The 19541-nt window shown below is 44.6% G+C and overlaps 1 protein-coding gene across 3 annotated transcripts in view; it reads left to right on the top strand.

Annotated features, from left to right (window-relative positions):
* Window positions 1-19541, top strand: part of DAAM2 (dishevelled associated activator of morphogenesis 2) — a 276677-nt gene that overhangs the window by 126019 nt on the left and 131117 nt on the right. For all 3 annotated transcript variants that reach the window (XM_019549617.1, XM_019549615.1, XM_019549616.1), the window contains one exon: window positions 18191-18280. In XM_019549617.1, the coding sequence (XP_019405162.1) occupies window positions 18191-18280 (90 nt within the window). The remainder of the gene's footprint in view (window positions 1-18190; window positions 18281-19541) is intronic.

Genomic DNA, 19541 nt, shown 5'->3' with positions numbered 1-19541 from the left:
GTTTTAACAAGACTTATTGATAATGCATTTTTAATAATATTTCTAACAAGAGATTGGGGAGGAAGGATGGGGTATTGGGAGGGTAGAACTCTTGTAGACCAGCTTGTGAAGGATGTTCCTTTGCTGGTACCATGGGATGCATGAAGGTTGTTTAATGGGAAGTGGACACATAAAGTATTGAGACTGATGTCATTTTAGAGCATATTGTCAGTTTAAAAGAAAATGTGGGAGATAAGTGAGGAAGGGCAGACTTCTGCAGGGCTTGGACAGTGAAAATAAAAAGTCTAAAGCTGGCGTGTTGCTGAACGGATAGCATACAGAAATGCGAGAGGGAAGTAGCCTGTTACGAATGGTAGGCTGAGGAGAAGATCTTTGTGGCTATGCTTTTTTATGTATTAAAGAGAGAGAAACGTGTGATTAAAAAAGAGGAGGCATTTACAGTAAGGTGGGGAAGAATGACACTTGGATGAACACTTAAAGTACTGGGGGACAGAGAGCAAAGGCCTGATCTTAAACATCTGAAAGGTCAAGATTTGGCTGTGAACTAGATGTGAGGGGCAAGGGAGAGGGAGGCAATGCGGCCTTATGGAGATGGGAGCCATGTAACTCTTATACCAGTATAAGAACCAGTAGGAAGAAGGGCACAAGGTGGCTCCTGGAAGAGAGTTCGAGGAAAGTGATGCTTAACATGGGACTGAATGGAGTGATGCAGTCCAGGGAGATTTGTGCATCACCCATGTAAACATAGTATTTGAAGATAAAGAACCTGGGTCATTCACCCACAGAAAAAGGTTTAAATCAAAAAGAAAGATGGAGCTTGGTGGGTTTTCAGGGAGAGAAGGGGTCAGTAGGAAAGTGAGAGGGACTCTGCAAAAACAGAGAAATAGAAAACAGAGATAGGAGAGAACTGGGAGAGAGGATGGCCATCTGATTTTATGGAGTCTAAATCGCATCTAAATACTTCCCTGCTTATCTCTGCGGTTTAGGTCAGACAAGATGATAGCCTGTGTGATGTGCTATAATATATGGTGTAATATTTGTGCATCTATGCAGGGTGGGGGGGAAATGGAGAAAATAGGAGATAAATATCTGTAATATTTTGTTATTTTGTGCAACAGAAGTGACATGGCATTCTTCCACCTACACAAGTGTTTCTCCTCACCCTATCAAACTTGAAGTCTCTCATGTATCAAACTTGGAAGTCTCTGCGCACAGAGTGCCCTTTGTGGGTAGAGCTGTCTGTTCAGGGGCACCTCCCTCTGCAGTGGGTAAGAGGAGCTTTGACATAAGCAAGTGACCAGCAGCCATTCTGTTGCGTTGCCCTGAAATCCAGCTTGGATAAAACTCTTATTGCAGAAAGAGGAGGGAGGCTGTGGAGGAGGCTTTCCCTGTCCTTCATCGCTCAGCAGCTGCTCTGCCTTAAGAGAAGCTATGTCCAGCGGACTGGAAGACTGATGCTTTCCACCTGGGACTGGAACGCAGGCGTATGCTTATGTGCTTCTCTCTTCCCCCAGCTTTTAAAATTTGCCAGGAGGAGACCCTGAAGAGCAGTGTCTTCCTCAGAACTGTGGTCAGAGTGCAAAATGGAGAGCCAGGAGCTCCTGGGCTCTGTCCTCAGCTTTTCTTCTGTGGCTTTGCATAAGGCACATCTCCTCTGCTCTCTGTTAGTCTTTTCCCCTCTCCCCATCTGTAAATTGTCTAGTGTCTGTTACACCAGCTTCTGACTGCTACTACAAGTCACTGTTATTCTGTGGTTCTTCCCATAACCTTTGCTGACTATATAAAAGGATCATTGGCCTATAACTGCATCTTTTGGAGGGGTGAAAGCATTTGCCTGTCTGCAACAATATGCAACTATTTATTGAATGGGGGGGCTGAAGACTAACTTCTCTGACTGCAATTGCAAGAACTTTGTGTCGGCAGAGTGCAATTACCCAATCTGGAGTTTAGCCAGAGATATCCCTGAGTCATGGAAAAACCCTTGGGTTTTTTAATGGCTAGGCCTCAATGTTTAATCTCAGCATTGAGAGCAACAGCTGGAGGAGCTTATCTGTCAGTGTGAAAGAGTTTTGGCTGCTTACTCTAGCTGTGCCAGGGTGAGTTTTGTATTAAAAATGTTTACCAGTATAATAACAATGAATTATAACTGCACTGAGGAGATGTACAGAGTTCTTGTGGCCAATGCCCATCCCAACCTGTTCCTTTTGCTGGGCTTTATGAGGCTTGCTGTTAATTGTTTTCTTTTAAAGACTTTGAAGAAAAAAGGGCTTGTTTTATTGACTCAAATGATGTCACTGCAGTAGCTGCTATTTCAGTTAGGACAATATTTGAGCAATGACATGTACTTATAGGGTGTGAGTGAAAAGCCAAAGAGGCCGTCACATTTTTGCTGTTGTGTTTGTCTTAAGGACATGAGCTAATGCCATGTATAAATGCTGAGAATTGGAAAATGCTCCATCACTGGAGGGGGAGGAAGCCCCATTGCTTAAAACTAGTCTGGTTGAATTATTAGGCTAGGTACAAACAATCAAAAAGCCTGAGGCTGAATCGATTCAGTCTTTGCAGGTCAGTCTAAGATGCACAGATTAAATTGAAACAGAAGTAAACAAAGTTTTACCTTTTGATTCCAGAAATGCAGCCACATGCCTGCAGTAGCTCAGACCAGAACCCAGGGGGCACTAGAGCAGAGCTCTCTGGCTGTGTGTTCACTTCCTTTTCCTACTGCCCCTGACCCTGAAGTCTCTGAGATTTGCAGTCCAGTATTATACTAGCAGCACTCTGCAGGGCTGCTCATCACTTCCTCTTCCTGCTTCCAGGTGCTTCTGGGATTTGTAGTGCACAGTTGCAGCCAGCAGTAAGTTTGAGTGGGGGAGGGGTGTTTAACCCCTCTCCCTCACCTCAGATTCCATGCAGTTTGCCTGGGGGCCAAGTCTCCCCCCTGCCCCCCCCAGACTAGGCTGCATCCCCAGCCAGGTTTGCCCCTCCACTCCCCATCAGCTATCCCTCACTGCTCTGGCTAGGGAGCAGAGGTGCAGGGCCAGCCCTGCTTTCTGGAGCAGACAGCAGAGTCCAGCCCAGGGATACAAAGCATGCTGGGATGCTGAGGGACTGAGACTTAACTTGAACCAGGAATGGGTCTGGGACAAGTTTCATAAACCAGTTGGACCCAAATCAGTTAAGTCTGATACTACATTCAACCAGGTTTATCTAAACTAGTTTTGGCCATTTTGAAATTGGTTTATGTGCACTGAGCTTCTGTCCTGTTATGGATTTAAACCAGTTTCTGATCACTTAAACTGGTGTATGTGTAACTTCTGTCCCTAGCCTTAAGGAATATCACCTTCCTATGTTTGAAGGAGGGCATAGCAACAGATTTAAATGGGACATGCTAGGTCATTGTATCCCTGAAGCCCCCAGTGGAAGCAAGGAAGAATGGAATTCTGTTCTCCCTCTCATATAGGTAGGAATCGAAAGCAATTGAGCTAGGGATAGATAATGTTCTCTTTGTGCTGGTGAAATGGCGTAACTTTTGTAAATTTGGTGGAATTGAGACTAGAGTCTGGTCTCAGCTGATGCTATTGCAGACCTGGAGTGAGAGCTTTGGAATTCATGGAGTTAGGGTGAGCTCCTGATTTCACCTACACTTGTTTAAATTGGGAGGAACTCTACTAATCCTGTTGATTTTATTGGATCTCCTCTGGGTTTACACCTGCGTGGAAGAGCAAAGCTTGGGCCTGCGATTTGAAGAGCGCGGCTTGATGATTTGCTAATTTCACTCTCTGGAATTCCTGTTAGGCTCCTCATTTTCTCCTGCCCTTTTATATAACATTGTCTCAGAATGAAAGGTCAGGCAAGGCTCTGGCTTACGCATGTTTTCCCCTGTAGAGGCACATGGTAAATAGGATACACACAGGAGGATAGAGTTGTGGGGGAGGGGAGGGGAGGGAAGGGAAGGGAAGGAGGGGGCTGCACCAACACCCCTGGAAACACAGGCTGCCTTTGGCATGGAGCCCCTGCTGCTGTGCTCTCTTTGCTGTGCTTTTCCCAGCCCATGTCTGTGGGGTGAGCCAGCAGAGCTGTGTTGAAGCAGGAAGCGATCAGAGAGGTGTGTTCCTGTGTGCTTTGGCACTGTCGGAGCTGTAAATTGCTCCAGCCCAGGAGTCTCCTCTGAACGTGTTAGTATTAGAACAGAAGAGGCTTTGTGGGGGGGCGGGGGAGATGGGATGGGAGGAGCCGGAAAGGTAGCAATTGAGATGCTGGTTTCCTAATAACCTTTCCCACACCTACCTTCCTATATGGAGACTCATTTGAATGGGCTCCGGCAATAAAAAAACAAAACCGGGGCAGGGACTGGGAGGAGAGGGGGAAGGGAAATGTGGGGTGGGGAAGGGGCACTTGTGCTGAAATGGCAGACCTTGTTGTTTATTGTTCAGTGTTTGTGGTAATCCCCGAAGGCCCCTGTTGGAAGAGGGCTCCAGTGTGCGTGCTACGTGTTGTCCAAGCATGGAGGTAGATATGGTGCCTAGTCCCAGAAGCTTGTATGCTAAGAGGATGAGCAACACACAGAGAGAGAGGGAGGTCATCTCTCTCCCCCTCTCATTTAGTGTATATACACACCTGTAAACACTGTGGGAAGTGTGTGCGTGCCCATGTGCTTGCATGCATGGATGCGTGTGCATGCGTACGCACACATGTGCGTGCACAAAAGGTGTAGCTAGCAACCTAAATAAATGTTGACTTCCCCAGCTGACAGCTTTCTCATGCTGCCTCTTGGGTGTGGAGGGAGGCATGAAGAGTTGCCTGCACGGCTCTGACGTCTCTGCCTCCATTCTCTGGCGTGTCCTGCAGCCAGTCAGAATGGGTCTTGTTGCTCTTGTGCACTCAGATGCAGTGAAGCTGAGGGAGCTGCGAGGAGCAGGACCTGGGTGGGATACCACTTTCCTTCAGGAAACAAACAAGTGATTAACCAGTGATTTAAGAAAGGAAGCAGCAGCAGAGTGCAGCGCGGTGTGAGTTCCTGGTGAGGTTTCTGCTCCACTGTGAAATCCTACCTCCTTGGCAGATGAGGTTTTTGCTTTGGTGCTGAGCTTCAGGAGCAGACTGACAATGTGGTGGCAGGGAAGAGGAAAGACACCCTGGCCTCTGTCGCCCTCCCATCCCCCCCCTCCAGTTTTGTGCACCAGTTTCATGCAGCCGGGACACCATTGAGTTGAAGGAAGTGCATTTCTGGTTTGTATGGGTGTGAAGGAGAGGTGGTGCTCAGGCATCCAGTATCCTGGAGCATTTTAGAGGAGTGCTTGCCGCAAAGGCAAGGATGAATATGGGGCATGGAAGGACTAGGGTGACCATCGACACACTCAGAATACAGGACAGTCCTTTGGTGAAGAGTGGCCTCCCTTGCCAAGTGGTGGTGAGGGGTAGGGCCACTGAGCCCCTTGGCCAATTGGTAGCAAGCGACAGGGCCACCGCCTCCTTCCCTTTCTGGCTGGCTCTGAACCCCTCTCCTCCTAGCTGGGCACCACCCTACCTCGAGGCACAGCCAACAGAATCACAAGGACAAATGACTGACATATATTTCCACCAATGAACTGAAAAACAGGCCTTTTTTGGTGTCCACTCCTCATTCAGAAGGGGCAAAGGGTTTAAAAGTAGGATGGTCTGGTATCAAACAGGACCAGTGGCTACCTTAGGGATGACTGCTGCATCTGCTTTGCAACAAAGCCACACTTGGGCTTTGTTGTTATCCAGCTGCTGCCAGTTCCAGACTTCGAAGTGCCCCCTCCCAGATACTGCATATGGTGTTTGAGCCCTGTTTTATGCAGACATGTCCATGAAAAAAATCACAGTGCACATGTGCAGGCATATACCATAAGTGGTGAATGCCCATCTGCTTGTAGTGTGCCTAGAGCTGACACTCACACAGCATATTCACAGGCCCATACAAACATAACAAAACCCAGTTTTGTTTGAATGATTTAAAAAGCATACCTAATTTCTCATTACTTCTGGAAATCAAAGCATTACTTCCTCCCCCAGTTTCCTCTAATCATAAGCAAGTTATTTCATTGTACTTCTAAAGAAGCTGCTTTTCATCAAGGGGTTAAGATGGGAACAGGGAGGCTTTCACTTAGGTTAGAGAAGTATGGAAGCTGCATAGCATGTGTATATGTGGGAGTTATTAACTTGCCTCCTGTCCAGGCAGGAAAAGAGGGAGTCTCAGCAGGGCAGGCAACAGTGTTGTTGCCCACTGGGTATGACCACCCCCAGCCCCCATTAGGCGATGCCCGTACGTTGAGTCCCTGCTACGTAGCTTTGGTGCGTGGAATTGATTGCATTGGAACGAGACAGTTGGCTCCGACCTGCTTGCAGAGCTGAATCCATCTCTTGCTGAAAACACAGTAGTCAGTTTTTGACGCATCCTGTCGGATGCCTTAATATTCCAAACGGGAATTTCTCCAGCATGCTGTTGCTTATTTATCAGCATGACAAGCTGGATTGGACAAAGCACTGGAAAATACGCTGTAGGGGAGCAATCCTATGCTGTCCCCTGGAGGTGGACAAAGTGATCTAATAGGGAAGATTTATCTCTGGCTTCTCTGATTTCATAGCTCTGCTCAGTGGGATGGATATCTGCGGAGGAATTATTTTATTCCTTCCCCTTATGGGATGGCTCTGAAGTGGCTTACAGGACTTCTGTGTCTGTAGTCTTTGAGTAGGCTCTTCTCTCTCTCTCTCTTTCTTTCTTTCTCCTCTGTGGGGAGAAGTGCAGACAAAATGTGAAAGCCATCAGTACAACCCATTTGTAGTCTGCCAAGATGGGGCTGGCACAGAGAATGTGGACTGAAAAATAAAGGTTCTGGGGACTGTTGTTTAATGCAAAAATGTAGCTGTCAGGCAATGTAAATCACATGTTAGCAATGTGGTCTCACTCGGTTCACTTGTTAACACCATAACAGTTATGCTGGATCTGATCCTATGTTGGAAAGGCTTGTAGAATGCTACTGACAACTCCCGCCTTCATCCCCCTCCACTGCTTCTCCTCTCTCCCCCGTCCCAGGGATGTCATTTTATTTTTGTGTGGGTTTTTTTAATCTGGCTCGGCTTGAATTGCATTTTAGCATTGATTTAGCCACCACCACCAGTTCCCCTGAAGATACTGCAGTAAGCCTTCAAACGGTTGGAGCCTGCACAGTGCCAATGCTAGAGGATGCTGGATTGGAACCCATGATGCATTTACCTTTTAAAGAATAAAATAAATTAATCCAGGGATTGAGGCAGCTTGTTGGGGATAGGCCCCTGTTGACCTACTTGGGAGATGCACCAAGACTTTGAATTTTTATTGGCTTTTTTTTCTAGTTCATATGATGATAAATATGCATACAAATGACTCTTGTCTGGTAGGTAATGCAATTAGTGGGATCACAGTGTAAAGCATGTGATACCTCTGCCATTCATCTTTTTTCTGACATCTCTGAGAGGGTCAGAAAAGAAGAGTTATTTCCCCCTCCCCCCCTTTTTTAATATTGTATCTAAGGTAAATTTGGTACCTTTTGAAATTTGAAGAATTATAGGATTGCAAGGCACCTCGGGGATGACCTGGTCTAACCCCGTGCATGAATACCACTGCTAAATCATCCCTGTCCAATGCTTATCCAGCTTCCTCTTGAAGGCTGGGAAATGGGGAAAGGCGAGAGGCTGAGGAGATCTCTGCTCCTTCTGCAGGCACACTCAAGAGCTCTGCTCCCAAACACACCTCACTCCTCTGCTTCTGCTGCATGCACATAACATCCACATCCTTCAATGAGACAGCAACGCTGTCTTAAGGGGACCCCACATTGCCACTCTCAAGCATGCCAGAGTCAGAGACCTCCCTCAGAGGCTATGTACACATGTTCAGTTTCTCCAGGAAGAGTCCCTGCTGTCTCAGGAGAAACCATGAGTGTATAGACGTTCATAATTTTTCTCCCAGAGTGAAAATGTGGCCGCTCCTAGGTGAAAAACACCTTGGGAACGACCTCAGTGAAGTGGCTTCCAGGAGAATCTGTCTTGGGAGACTAAACATTTGTACAGGCAGAAAGTCATCATGCTGCCTTTTTTTCTGGGTTTGAGTGACACTGGAAATAGTCTAGACAAAGGGGTAAATGGGAAGAATGTGTGAAAGAACAGGTGTTTGTCACAGATGTAAGAGTGGACAGAAAAGAAAGAAAAGAAACTGTGTGTGTGAGGGAGCATAGAAAAAAGGGCAAAGGGCATGAATAAGAGAGGGTGTATGCATTTGTAAGCATGCTTAAGTAAAATGCATACAAAAAATTGAACTGAGAATATGAATGTGAACAAACTGCTGGGACCAGGATTATTTGCAATAAAGGTGAAAGCTGTTTCACAAATGGAAACTCTCCTTCCCTGCAAGAAGAAGGCCTTTCAGTGTGCCAAGAGACATCTTAATGTAACAATGAAGCAAATTTGTCCCTAGTTTTTCACAATGGTGTGCTGTGATCAGAACACAGCTGTGGGAGCAGGGCAGAGTGCCAGGGGGGTGGCTAGTAAGAGAGAGAAGCTGTGTAGCCTTAATAAAAGTCTGTCACAGGCACTGAAATATTTTGAGGGATGCTCATTTGCTTCACAGCATTACCAGTCTAACTCAGGCAGGTAGAGCAAGTTGTGCACTGCTTATTCCATATTTTTTTTACTACAAGGCTTTTTGCTATTTCCTCTGGTACCTTCGGTATTGGTCTGTCTTGGAGGCTGAATCAGGTGAGTTGCTGGCCTGATCCAATCTGGGAATTCATATATTCTTGTTTTGAGCTCAAAGTAGGGTAAGGGCTGGATTCTTTGTGGAGTTATGCTAGTTGATGCCATCAGATAATTTCACCCCATGATCTTTGTTGATGCAAGCTGTCATTTTCCAAGACAAATGCATGGTCATGTGCTTTTAGAGCACTTATAAAAGTCAGCAGAACCACACTTAAATTGAAAAAGAAGGGCTGGCAATCTCTTTTTTTGTTGTTGTTGTGAGCAAATTTATGAATGTCCGCAGGTGGAAACCCATGTAGAGTCGGAAACAACTACAACTATAAACTTTTGAAAGCCATATTGTGCAAAGCTCCACCAGGACTTCAGAGAATCATAGAGGCCAGAAAATGAGGGTTGGATTTTCAACTCAGGAGGTCATCTAGTCCAATCCCCTGCTTAAAGCAGGACCATCCCCCAATATATCATTCCACCCAAGGCTTTGTCTAGTTGGGTCTTAAAAACCTCTAAGGATGGAGATTCCACCACCTCTCTGGGTAACGTGTTCCAGTGCTTTACTACCCTCCTGGTGAGAGAATTCTTCCTGATATCTAACCTAAATTTCCTTTGCTGCAACTTGAAACCATTGCTCTTTGTTCTGTCACCTGCCACCAATGGGAACCAGTCTAGCTCTGTCCTCTTTTGAAAGGTAGTGTAAAACTACCATTAAATCCCCTCCTGGTCTCCCCTTCTCCAGACTAAATAATCCTAGTTCTTTCAGCATCTTCTCATAAGTCATGTGCCCCAGCCCCCACACCGTTTTTGTTGCCCTGTGCTGGACTCTCCAATTTGTCCACGTCCTTTCTCTAGTGAAGGTCTCAAAACTGGATACAGTACTTTAGATGTGGTCTCACCAGTGTTGACTACAGGGGAAGAATTACTTTCCTTGATTTGCTGGCAACGCTCCTACTAATGCAGCCCAGTATGCTGTTAGCCGCCTTTGCAACAAGAGCACACTGTTGGTTCATATCCACCTTTATTGTCCACTGTAACCCCCAGGTCCTTTTCTGCAGAGCTGCAGCTTAGCCCGTTGGTCCCCAGCCTGTACTAATGCATGGGATTCTTCCATCCTAAGTGCAGGACTTTCCACTTGGCCTTGTTGAACCGTGTGAGCTTTCTTTTGGTCCAGTCCCCCAACTTGTTGAGAGCTCTCTGAATCCTAGACCTACCCTTCAGATTATCCACTATCGCCCCCAGCTTCGTGTCATCCGTGAATTTGCTGAGGGTGCACACCATCCTATTTTCCAGGTTATTGATGAAGATAATGAGCAAAACATGCCTAGTACCAACCCCTGGGTTACTCCACTTGATATCAGCTGACAACTACACATTGAGCCATTGACTACTACCCTTTGAGTCCAATGATCTGGTGATATCCCAATGCTCATATGATATTTCACATTTAAATCATACTTTTGCAATACAGGCCTGCAAAGGACATCCATGTGTCAGACATGCTTTCAAGGAAAAACCAGGAGCTGAACAAAGAGGAATTTGAAGTAAATACAATTAAGCTTCCTTTTTTCTGAAGGAAAATGTGGCAAAAACAAAATGACCACATTTGCAAGAGCTTGAGTAGGAACTAGAAAGGTAGTCATCAAGGAAAGCACAGCTACTTCCTAGAAAAAGAATGTAGTAGGACTTAACAATGTCATTTTTTCCTACAATGGACAAAAAGGATACAATGGCATGATTCCATCCTGCACATTTATAAATAGTAAATGTAGTTGGCTTTGTTTGTCTCAGTATTGAGAACATTTTAATATAGATCTTGAGACTACAACTGGTCAAAAATCTGAATTTCCTTTCCAGAGGAAATGCTGATATTTTGAGAGAAATTTCTTTTAAATCAAACAAAATTTAGAAGTTCTACACATATCTTAGTTAAAATTTGAAATGTTTTTGTTGTGATTTTGCCAAAGTGAAATGGATCAATGAACTGCCCTGAGACCCCTGAAGTCTCCCATTTTCAAGCAAGAAGCCTCTATGGCTGGGCTTGTGCTAGGAACCTCAGGGTATCCAGGCTCTGAGTACTGTGGCAAGGAGCCCAGAAGTCCTGAGACCCAGCTATTCATAGCTGCATGGAGGTTGGTCCCAATTAGCGCAGTTGTTCAGCATGCTACTATGTATTAAGTTTTACTTGCCTAAACCCAACACCTTCATGTGAATAAACTATTCTTTCTTTCTGAAGAGTTGCTCATGGACATAATACACTTCAGAGTGTACCCGAACTGTATTTCCCACTCCTAAAGTGGTTTCACTTTAGAGATGGGTACATTTATTTTTTACACACAGTCCTCGATATGCGGCAAGATCTTTGGGATAAATTTAAAGTCTTTTTTATTTTGTCATTTTTTTCCCTCCCTGTAGTAATTTAATGTAACACGCTCTGTTTTCAGACATACTGTTAGTTCTTGGTGAGAAATTCCTTTTAGTTCAGCTTATGTTGGATTTTGATTGATATCGCCATAAACTAATGGCTACTGAGTATCAAATCCAGCTTTCACACTTTGATGAATGTTTTCCCAAAACATAGGGCATAATACAGTTTTAAATCCCACAAAATGCGGTTTTATGTTTCTTGCCTGTTCCTCCTCTTCTCTCTGTCTCTCATTTCCTTGGGTTGCAGCCATTTTGAAAGAAAGCCATCTTCCCCACTGGCCCACAGAACTGGGCTGGAAATATTTGAACCTCAAATCCATCTTCTGATATATTTTAATGTTTTATCATTGAAATTCAATCTTTGTCAGTAAAAGGTACCCACATAAAAGTAAAATTAACTGAACATATCCCTCTGTAAATAAAATAAAAAAGGAAATATAAAATGGAGTGAAACATAAGGAATATTAACTGGCCTTTTTTTATGTCTCCCTAAGGCCAGCCCACTAAATGTCTTTTTAATCTGTGTTTCACCAGAGCACTTGCAGCTTGAAGTGCTTTTAAGCCAGGTGGCTGAGGTCTGCTGTGCAGGAGCCTGTTGGCATGCATTGCTGGAAGTGAGCCCTTCATCCAGGACATGGAAGAAGAGTTACTATGTTTCTCTTGGGAAATAGCCACAACAGATGGAGGAGGGCTCCTGTACGGGTGCATGGGAGCTTTCCCCTTTTGTTCTGGTGGAACTTCTCCCCTACCCGCCGCATGCTCTCCGGGCACACAAGCGTATGGCCTTCCTCACCTAGCTTCAAGTCTGGCCTAGACATCTCCAAAGTCCTTAGTTCTAACTCTCTCACCTTCCTCATTTTACTCCTTTTTTTGAGTCCTCCTTCTTTTAGTGCAGGGGTTTTCAACTTTTTCTTTTAAGGAGTGTATCCCTTCTGGTAGGTACCCCCCCTGGAGTATACCCCCCTGGATGAGTAGGGGGGGTGGTCCCCTGGTGGCCGGTCGATTGTGGGGGGGGACCAAAGTACTTTCGGCATGCTTCCCAGGTACGTGGTAGCGTCACAGAGAAGCGGGGGTACTTAGGAAGTGCACCGCCACCGCGCACCACACCACGCTTCCCAAGTAATCCCACTTTTCAACACCATCGTCACATAGCCCCTGGAGCCTTCCCAAGTACCCCAAGTGTTACGCGTAGCCCTGGTTGACAACCTCTGTTCTAGTGGGTAGCCTCTGTCGTTGCACTGGCATTAGGGTCCACAGCCTCACTTGGCAACTATTTCCATTCTGTAAGCAGGCCAACATGATTATTCTTGGAGCACATTACCCTTCTGTAATCACTTCAGTACCTGTGGTACTTGATCCTGTTATGCTCCCAAGCAGCCAGTTTCGTGATGTGGCTTTCATGCAAATTCCATGGCAAAACAGGCCAATGGTCTGGCTAATCCAGTATCTTATGTCTGGGGTAGGTACAGCTCTTTTCTTAGCAGTTAGAGGGAAAGAGGAAGGGGCAGAGGGAAGCAATATTTGAAAAACTCCTAGGCAGAAGGTGCATGACCCTTGTGGGTTTCAGGGACTCCATGTGCTTTACTGTGATGGGGTTTTGAGGTGAGAAATAGAGTGGAAGGCAGACAAGGGAACATTATCTATTTTATGCAGTTTTCCAGGCCTTTTTGTATCTCGCTGAAGAAGAACACACATGACATAGGGGTGATTGCATGCTTCTGTGATGGCCACAGAATGGCTTCACTACTGCTTTCTGTCTATTAGGAATATTTTCTTCTTCCTGTAGGGAGGCACCCTTGCTCACCGCTTTGTTGTTTGAAGTATAAACAGGTGTCCAGTATTAGGCCTTCTGAGGAAGCTTAAATTCAGCTGCTTCAAAGGAGGAGTAATCCTTATTAGTCCAGCACTAACTGCTCTTTAATAGAGTCAGATTTCTTCCAGATCCTCTGCTGGCAAATAGGTTATGCCCTGATGCATGAACACTATCGCTTTTAAAATTGAATCCTAGCTAGTGCAAGTTCCTAGCTAGTAGAAAGTTGCTGTTGTTTCAACCAGTTTTTCTTTGTTATATTACGATGAGAGACATGTATGCCTCCCCCCTGCTCTCCATTGTATTTTCTATTCCCTCATTATTAGGCACTACTTATTTCTCTCCTAAAAGAAAGTTATGTACCAGAATATAAAATATACCCTATAATTGCATGATAAAACATTGTATCCATTGGATGGAACAAAGAGCAGAATGCCTTGTTTGCTTGGTGCTTCTCAACCCACCAGAGGAAGGATTGAGAAGCCCTCAGAAGAATACTTTCTTCTGTTTGTGTTCATTCCATGAGAATATATTCACGATGAAGAATTTCTGTCTTGTTCTGGATAAAGATACTGTACACAGATGTGAGCAGCAAGGTGCTGGTCAACGGGTTCCTGAGTGTGCTGCCCAATGGGAGACTGTGGACCATGTTGCAGCCATGGTTCTACAAGGTCCTAGATGAGTTCCAGAGAAAATACAGCCTGCTCAAAGGAGCCCCTGTGATCAGGACCAACCACCTGAAAATGTGGGCGGTGGTCACTGCCAAAGACAGACTGTCGACCTGTTTGCCAGTGACGGCTGTCAGGCCAGGTGTTTGCAAATTTTCCACAATGGCCTATGGAAAGACCACAGGGACTTGAACTGGCAAGCAGCCCACCAGGCACTCTCTGTGCAAGCTCTGAGGCACAAAGTGTGGCAGAGAAGCCAACCGAGCTGCCCCAGGAAAACCTGCCAAAGCAGAGAAGAGACCATTGATTACCTCCTGTGGTTCTGCCCACATGCCAAAGAGGTATGGAGGAAGGCAAACCGACTCCGCTGGGAGGTGACAGAGGTCAGGACTATGATCAGAGAAGCGGCACTGTATGGGCACCTGACCAAACAACAGGGGTCCCCATCAGTCTGTTTCGACCAGTTTGTCTCCTCATTAGGAGTGCCCTGGGGAAGACCTGGAACCTCTTGATGTACCGGTACACAAAGCTCTCAGCTGAGGATTGTTTTAAAATGGGACTGAGCGAGATGCAGACCTACTACCAGAAGACAGGAGGCAAAGATGGAGAAGAGATGGTAAAGATCATGTGGCAGAGGTGCCACTGGCACAGATCGTTCAAGGACCCTTCTGCCCCCCCAGGGAAGAGTGCAGTGATGAAGGTGAAGAAAGTGAGGACAGCAAAGAAGAGAACAGATCGAGTGACAACGAAGACAGCGACGATGATGGAGGCAGCAACAGGACAGTGAAATGGAGTAAAAACTAAAGAATAGAGATTAGAGACTAAGGAAAAGAGCAGAGGAACAATGTAATTGTAACAGTGAAAGGAATGTGGATGAGTGCGCAGGTGCACAGGTGTGAGTTGTGTATTGGCTGCGTGGGTGCATTTATTGTAATGGGTAGGGGGTTCTGTAACTGTGTATGTGTCTTGAAAACTGGTAGGGTTGTAGTATGTCTGTCTGTCTGTCTGTCTGTCTGTCTATTTAAAAAAAAAATCTGTCCTTTTCTTTATTGATTGAGCACTCTATCATCTGTATTGTGTGGGAGAGGTTGGTTGGGTGAGCAGAGAACTGGCTTCCTCTTTGGCTGCCTCTTAGCTTTCTCATGTAGTTGAATTGAGCTTTTGATTGGAATTCTAGTTTGTCTAATTTGCCTCCAGGCTCTTGGGTTTTATTGCTCCAGACAGAACATAGGGGATTAATAGACCCAGGTAGTTGCCCTTTGTGCAACAAAAGATAAGATCACTAGGCACTGAAATAAAATGAGGATTTTTCTAAGGATTTTGCTGAGACTGGTCAGTTCGTTTCATATGTATATTCTAGTTTTGGCAGCTCTTGCCTTCCTAACCTGACATCTCTGATTTCCCTCCTTCCCGGCCCCCCCATCTTCCCTGCCCTCCCACACACTTGACCTCTAACAACATTCTTTTGCTTGTCTTAAGACCGTACATGTAGTTTCTCTCTCCCTCTCCCCCCAAGAATGCGATCCTGGCCTAAGCTTTCTACTTGTATGTAGCAAGGATAAAACTTGCCTCGCTTGGCTGCCCCCTTGTTTGGAAACTCACCCTAAACATTTCCACATGGCTTGCACTCTTCAGGCACAGCTAAAGCTTTTTCTGTGTTTAAACACTTTCTATCAGAAAAAAATCTCTCTGCTTCTTCTACCTTGGGCTGCTGGCAGTGACCTAGTCTTGTTACTGTTTGCATTTCTTTTGTACCTTTCTGCTGTTGAAATCCCTGTGGGCCTTTAAATCTGTCAGCAGCCGCTACCAGGCTCAGTATGCAACTTAGCTCACTGTTTTCACAAGTTTCCCAGCCCTGAAAGCTTTCCAAATGAGCCATTGTTGGACAGAGTTAAAGAGGTATTGTCCCTGCATTGGGTTAGCCAAGCGTGAATGCAGGGAGCTAGCTGCCTTTATCATTTTGTTAGTACTACAAAGTCATCTTGCTATGGGACCCTGAGTGCTTCCTTGTCCTCATCCTCCTGCTCCCCAAAAAGTACATACATTTAAAATGAAGTAGGTAGCTGAGATTTTGTTCAACAAGACGCACATTCTCTATTACTCTCATGTGAGCACATGGAGCTCTAGCTTGTCTTGCTTGATTGGTATAGATGAACCAAACAAAAACCATTGGCATTTCCTTTTATTACTGTTGTTATTCTTATATCTTGGTAGTGCCTACAGGCTTCACTAGCTCTAAAACTACTAGATGTTAAACATACACACAGTAAGTGGCAGTCCTTACTTACCCTCAAGAGTTTACGATCTAAGTAGCCTGGGGGAAAGGTAGTATTACCCTTTTACAGAAGAGGAATTAAGCAGTAGACAGATGTACCTTTCAGCTGCTTTGAAAGGGAAAGAAGATTTGTTGCTCAGGAAGGCACATCAGCTGTTATGATATAATTGTTTTGTTTCTGCTTGCCTGTAGCAGCAGTAAGTGAGCTAAACTGCTGTAGCTGTAATGCTGAATGAAGCAAAGTTCAAGTACACTGGCTTATTTCCACTTATACTCCTATCAGAACAAACAACTATAACAGTTATAGCATGTTTCATTCATTATAACATAGCATATAGTCTATAACTTTTATATATTGAGTTTCTAACTCTTATAAAATCATAGTAAAGTAAGGTTGGAAGGGACCCCACCTGCTGTTCAAGGCAGGGTAATCCCTATCCAAACCATTCCATACAAATACTTGTCTGACTTATTCCTGAGACGGTATGCAAGTTGTGTTGCTCCCAAACATCAAGAGCATGCTAATTTGCAAAGAGGTAAAGCAGGGGGATGAGGGCACTGTCAGTGTTTGGTCACTACAAGATTGTACATCTGTCCACATCCAGAGAGATTAAAACCATGTCTATATGGCAAATTTATTGTGCTAGGCAGTGGTGCTCTTAAATGTACCATGCTGAGCCCACAGGCCATCCTGTAAACCAGAAGCAGTGTAGCACTGTTAGTACTATTGCTGAGCAGTGCTAATTGGTGTATCTGGGGCATGTCTACACAAGACATTTACTTGCCTAATTAGCTCCACAGTAAACATCTCACATCTACATGTACAGTGCTATTAGACTGAAGAAAAGTAATAAACACCACAACAGGGCAGTACTTGTAAATACTAATTCAGAGTTATTTACTGTGCAGGAACACATATGTATTTGCTGACCTGGGAGTAAGTTGTGCCTGGTCAGCCCAGCCAGGAGGGGACAACACTCCTTCTTGCTGCCTAGTCACATGGCTTGGCAGGTGCAGGAGCCTCACAGTACATTCAGCTCCACTGCCATTCAATGCAGCCACCTCCCATCCAGGCCTGACCCCTGTACCCTGTACCAGCCCAGGGCTGCCACTGGGACCCCAGGCCATACTGCCACTGCCAGTCAGAGTCCAGGGCTGGCACCTGGGCAGGTATGGCTGGAGCCTGAAGCTCTTCTACTGCAGGGGGGCAGAGCAGGGCAGAAGCAGCCCTGGCCTAAACTGCTCCTCCCTGGCTAAATTTGCTGTTGTCCCAGGCGCACATGTAGACACTGTGCTCAGAGGTAGTTTACTGTGAAGCAGTTTGCTCCACAGTTTATTCAGCTGCATTAATTGCACATGTAGACATGCCCCTGAAGTGCTACACAGATGGGACTATAATGCTTCTGGTTTAAGAGACAGTCCATGCAGAGCACTGTTGCATGTTTGAGGATGCTGCTACCTGGCATAGTAAATTTGCCATGTTAATTATGACTTAAATGGCAGATCCCAGATCCACAAGAGGTCTGTGGTAGAGTTGGAATTTGGTCTCCTGAGTAGTGTAGTGTCCTAAACCATAAAATGATCCTTCCTATTGATATCAACTTTGATAGCCATTTAAGGGATGTCTTGAAAAAGAGATGATGGGACCATGTTCCTTGCTCTCCTGAACAGATGATGTTGCCTTTTCCCACATATGCTGAAGATTCACTTTGCTTCATTGAGATTTGAAATCTGTGGCTTTTCCAATACAAATGTTTATCTCTGTCTTCTGCTGGGGAATGTGTGGATCAGGGGACCAGTAAAAGAAGAAGTAGTCTTTTAAACATGCATTGTTTCAGCTAACGCACAGGGTTTTTACCCCTTCAGTTTCTCCGTGATGTATATCACTTTACTTCAAGCATTTGCTCACAAAACAGTGATCTCTCCCATCCCAGTAATTACAAGTATTATAATGACAATTGACAAGGGAAGTCCAACGCTATGTTGTTTAGGCAGCCCTCTGTCTGTTCTGTGCTGACTGAGAGGACCCTGTGGTAGCACTCTTAGCCTTTTGGCTAAGATCAAGGCAGAAAGCATGACCCTAAGAAATCTGTGGTGAAGGAGCTGGGGTCAATGAGAATTTTTACAGGGAAAATGTTTGGGAGATTCTGAATTCTTTGCCTGTTTACAGGAAGGCAGGCAAAATGCTTAACCCAGATTCTTTTCTGAATAGTAAAAGATATGAATGCACCTATTGATTTTGTATATATTTCTTTTAATCTCCAGGATGAGCTGGATCTCACGGATAAGAACAGAGAGGCTATGTTTGCACTTCCGCCAGAGAAGAAATGGCAAATTTACTGCAGCAAAAAGAAGGTACTGTCATTGGTTTGATTTAAGGACCTAAACAACAAACTCTGTGCATGTGTGTAATTAATTATGTGCACGTGTGTACATATTGCATGTTTTATCCCTCCTGATCTAGAATACATGGTGAAATAGTATAAGGATTTTACTGGCATGAGTTTGGGGCATGCGTCTCCTGGGTAATAAAAGCACAAATGATTTATGAAGAACAGGTTAACAAGTTAAACTCTTTGTGCCTCACCACCCTACCATGAATCTTGTATATGCCACATTTTATAGGAAAACTATTTTGGAAATGTTTTAGGGAATTTTAAGAATCTTTTATTGCCTTGGTTACTGTGAATCTAATCATGGAGGGTTTGGAGAGAGTGGAAGTATACATTTTAGGAACCTCTAAAATGTCTTTAATATATTTTGTAATATCTACAATAACAGTGGTGTTGTAAAGTCTAATATTTTGGGGTCTTTTTAAGCTAACAGCAAATATATGTCCGATTATTGAGAGACAGAGAGAGATCAATTCATGTGAATTCTTAGGGTAACTTCATCTAAGTAAATAGAAAGATTTTTAGAGTATTAGCAATTTAGAGAGACACCACCAGGACATGGACTGGTATCTAATTCCCAGTTTCCTCTAAAAAAAAAAAAAAAAAAAATAATAATACAAACCAAAAAACAAAATGGTGTTGGGAATGATGACAGGTTCTATCATTTCTGTAAAACCTGCAAGGGAGCTACTCCTCTACAAGTCATCTGCTGGATGCTTTTTATTTCCAATGGGAAATAAAAAGAGCATTTGTTTGATGCTTTAGCCTGTGTTCATTAAAGAATTTTTTTATTCCCTAAGCCTGTGTAGTCACATCAAGAGAACATAAATTTGTATCCCCATAAAAGGATAAGATTCCACTACATCTGACAGAACAGTGAGCTCATACAATATAGGCTTATGGTTTCAGCACTGAAGATCCCAGGATCAAACCATAATGAGGACTTTTCTGGAGTCATTATACTTGCTGCCTTTAACCCACTTATTCTGTGAATAGATTGAAGGCTTCAGTATCTGGGGCTGTCTACATGGCTCATTTCCCTAGCACTTCTTAACATGGAATTAAATAAAACCTTGCTCGATCTACAGACCTCCCACTCAAAGTCCTGAGCTTGACCAGGAGTTCGCCCGGGAACTGACTGAGGCCACTTGCTCCAGGACCTTGGTAGCCATGGGTGACTTCAATTACCCGGACATCTCCTGGGAAGATCACTCAGCAAAATC

The sequence above is a fragment of the Crocodylus porosus genome, unplaced genomic scaffold (assembly GCF_001723895.1).
Source record: "Crocodylus porosus isolate Cpor-Errol unplaced genomic scaffold, CroPor_comp1, whole genome shotgun sequence".
NCBI classification, from domain to species: Eukaryota; Metazoa; Chordata; order Crocodylia; family Crocodylidae; genus Crocodylus; species Crocodylus porosus.
Note: the sequence above shows the minus strand (reverse complement) of the source record. Positions and strands in the feature narration are given on the sequence as shown.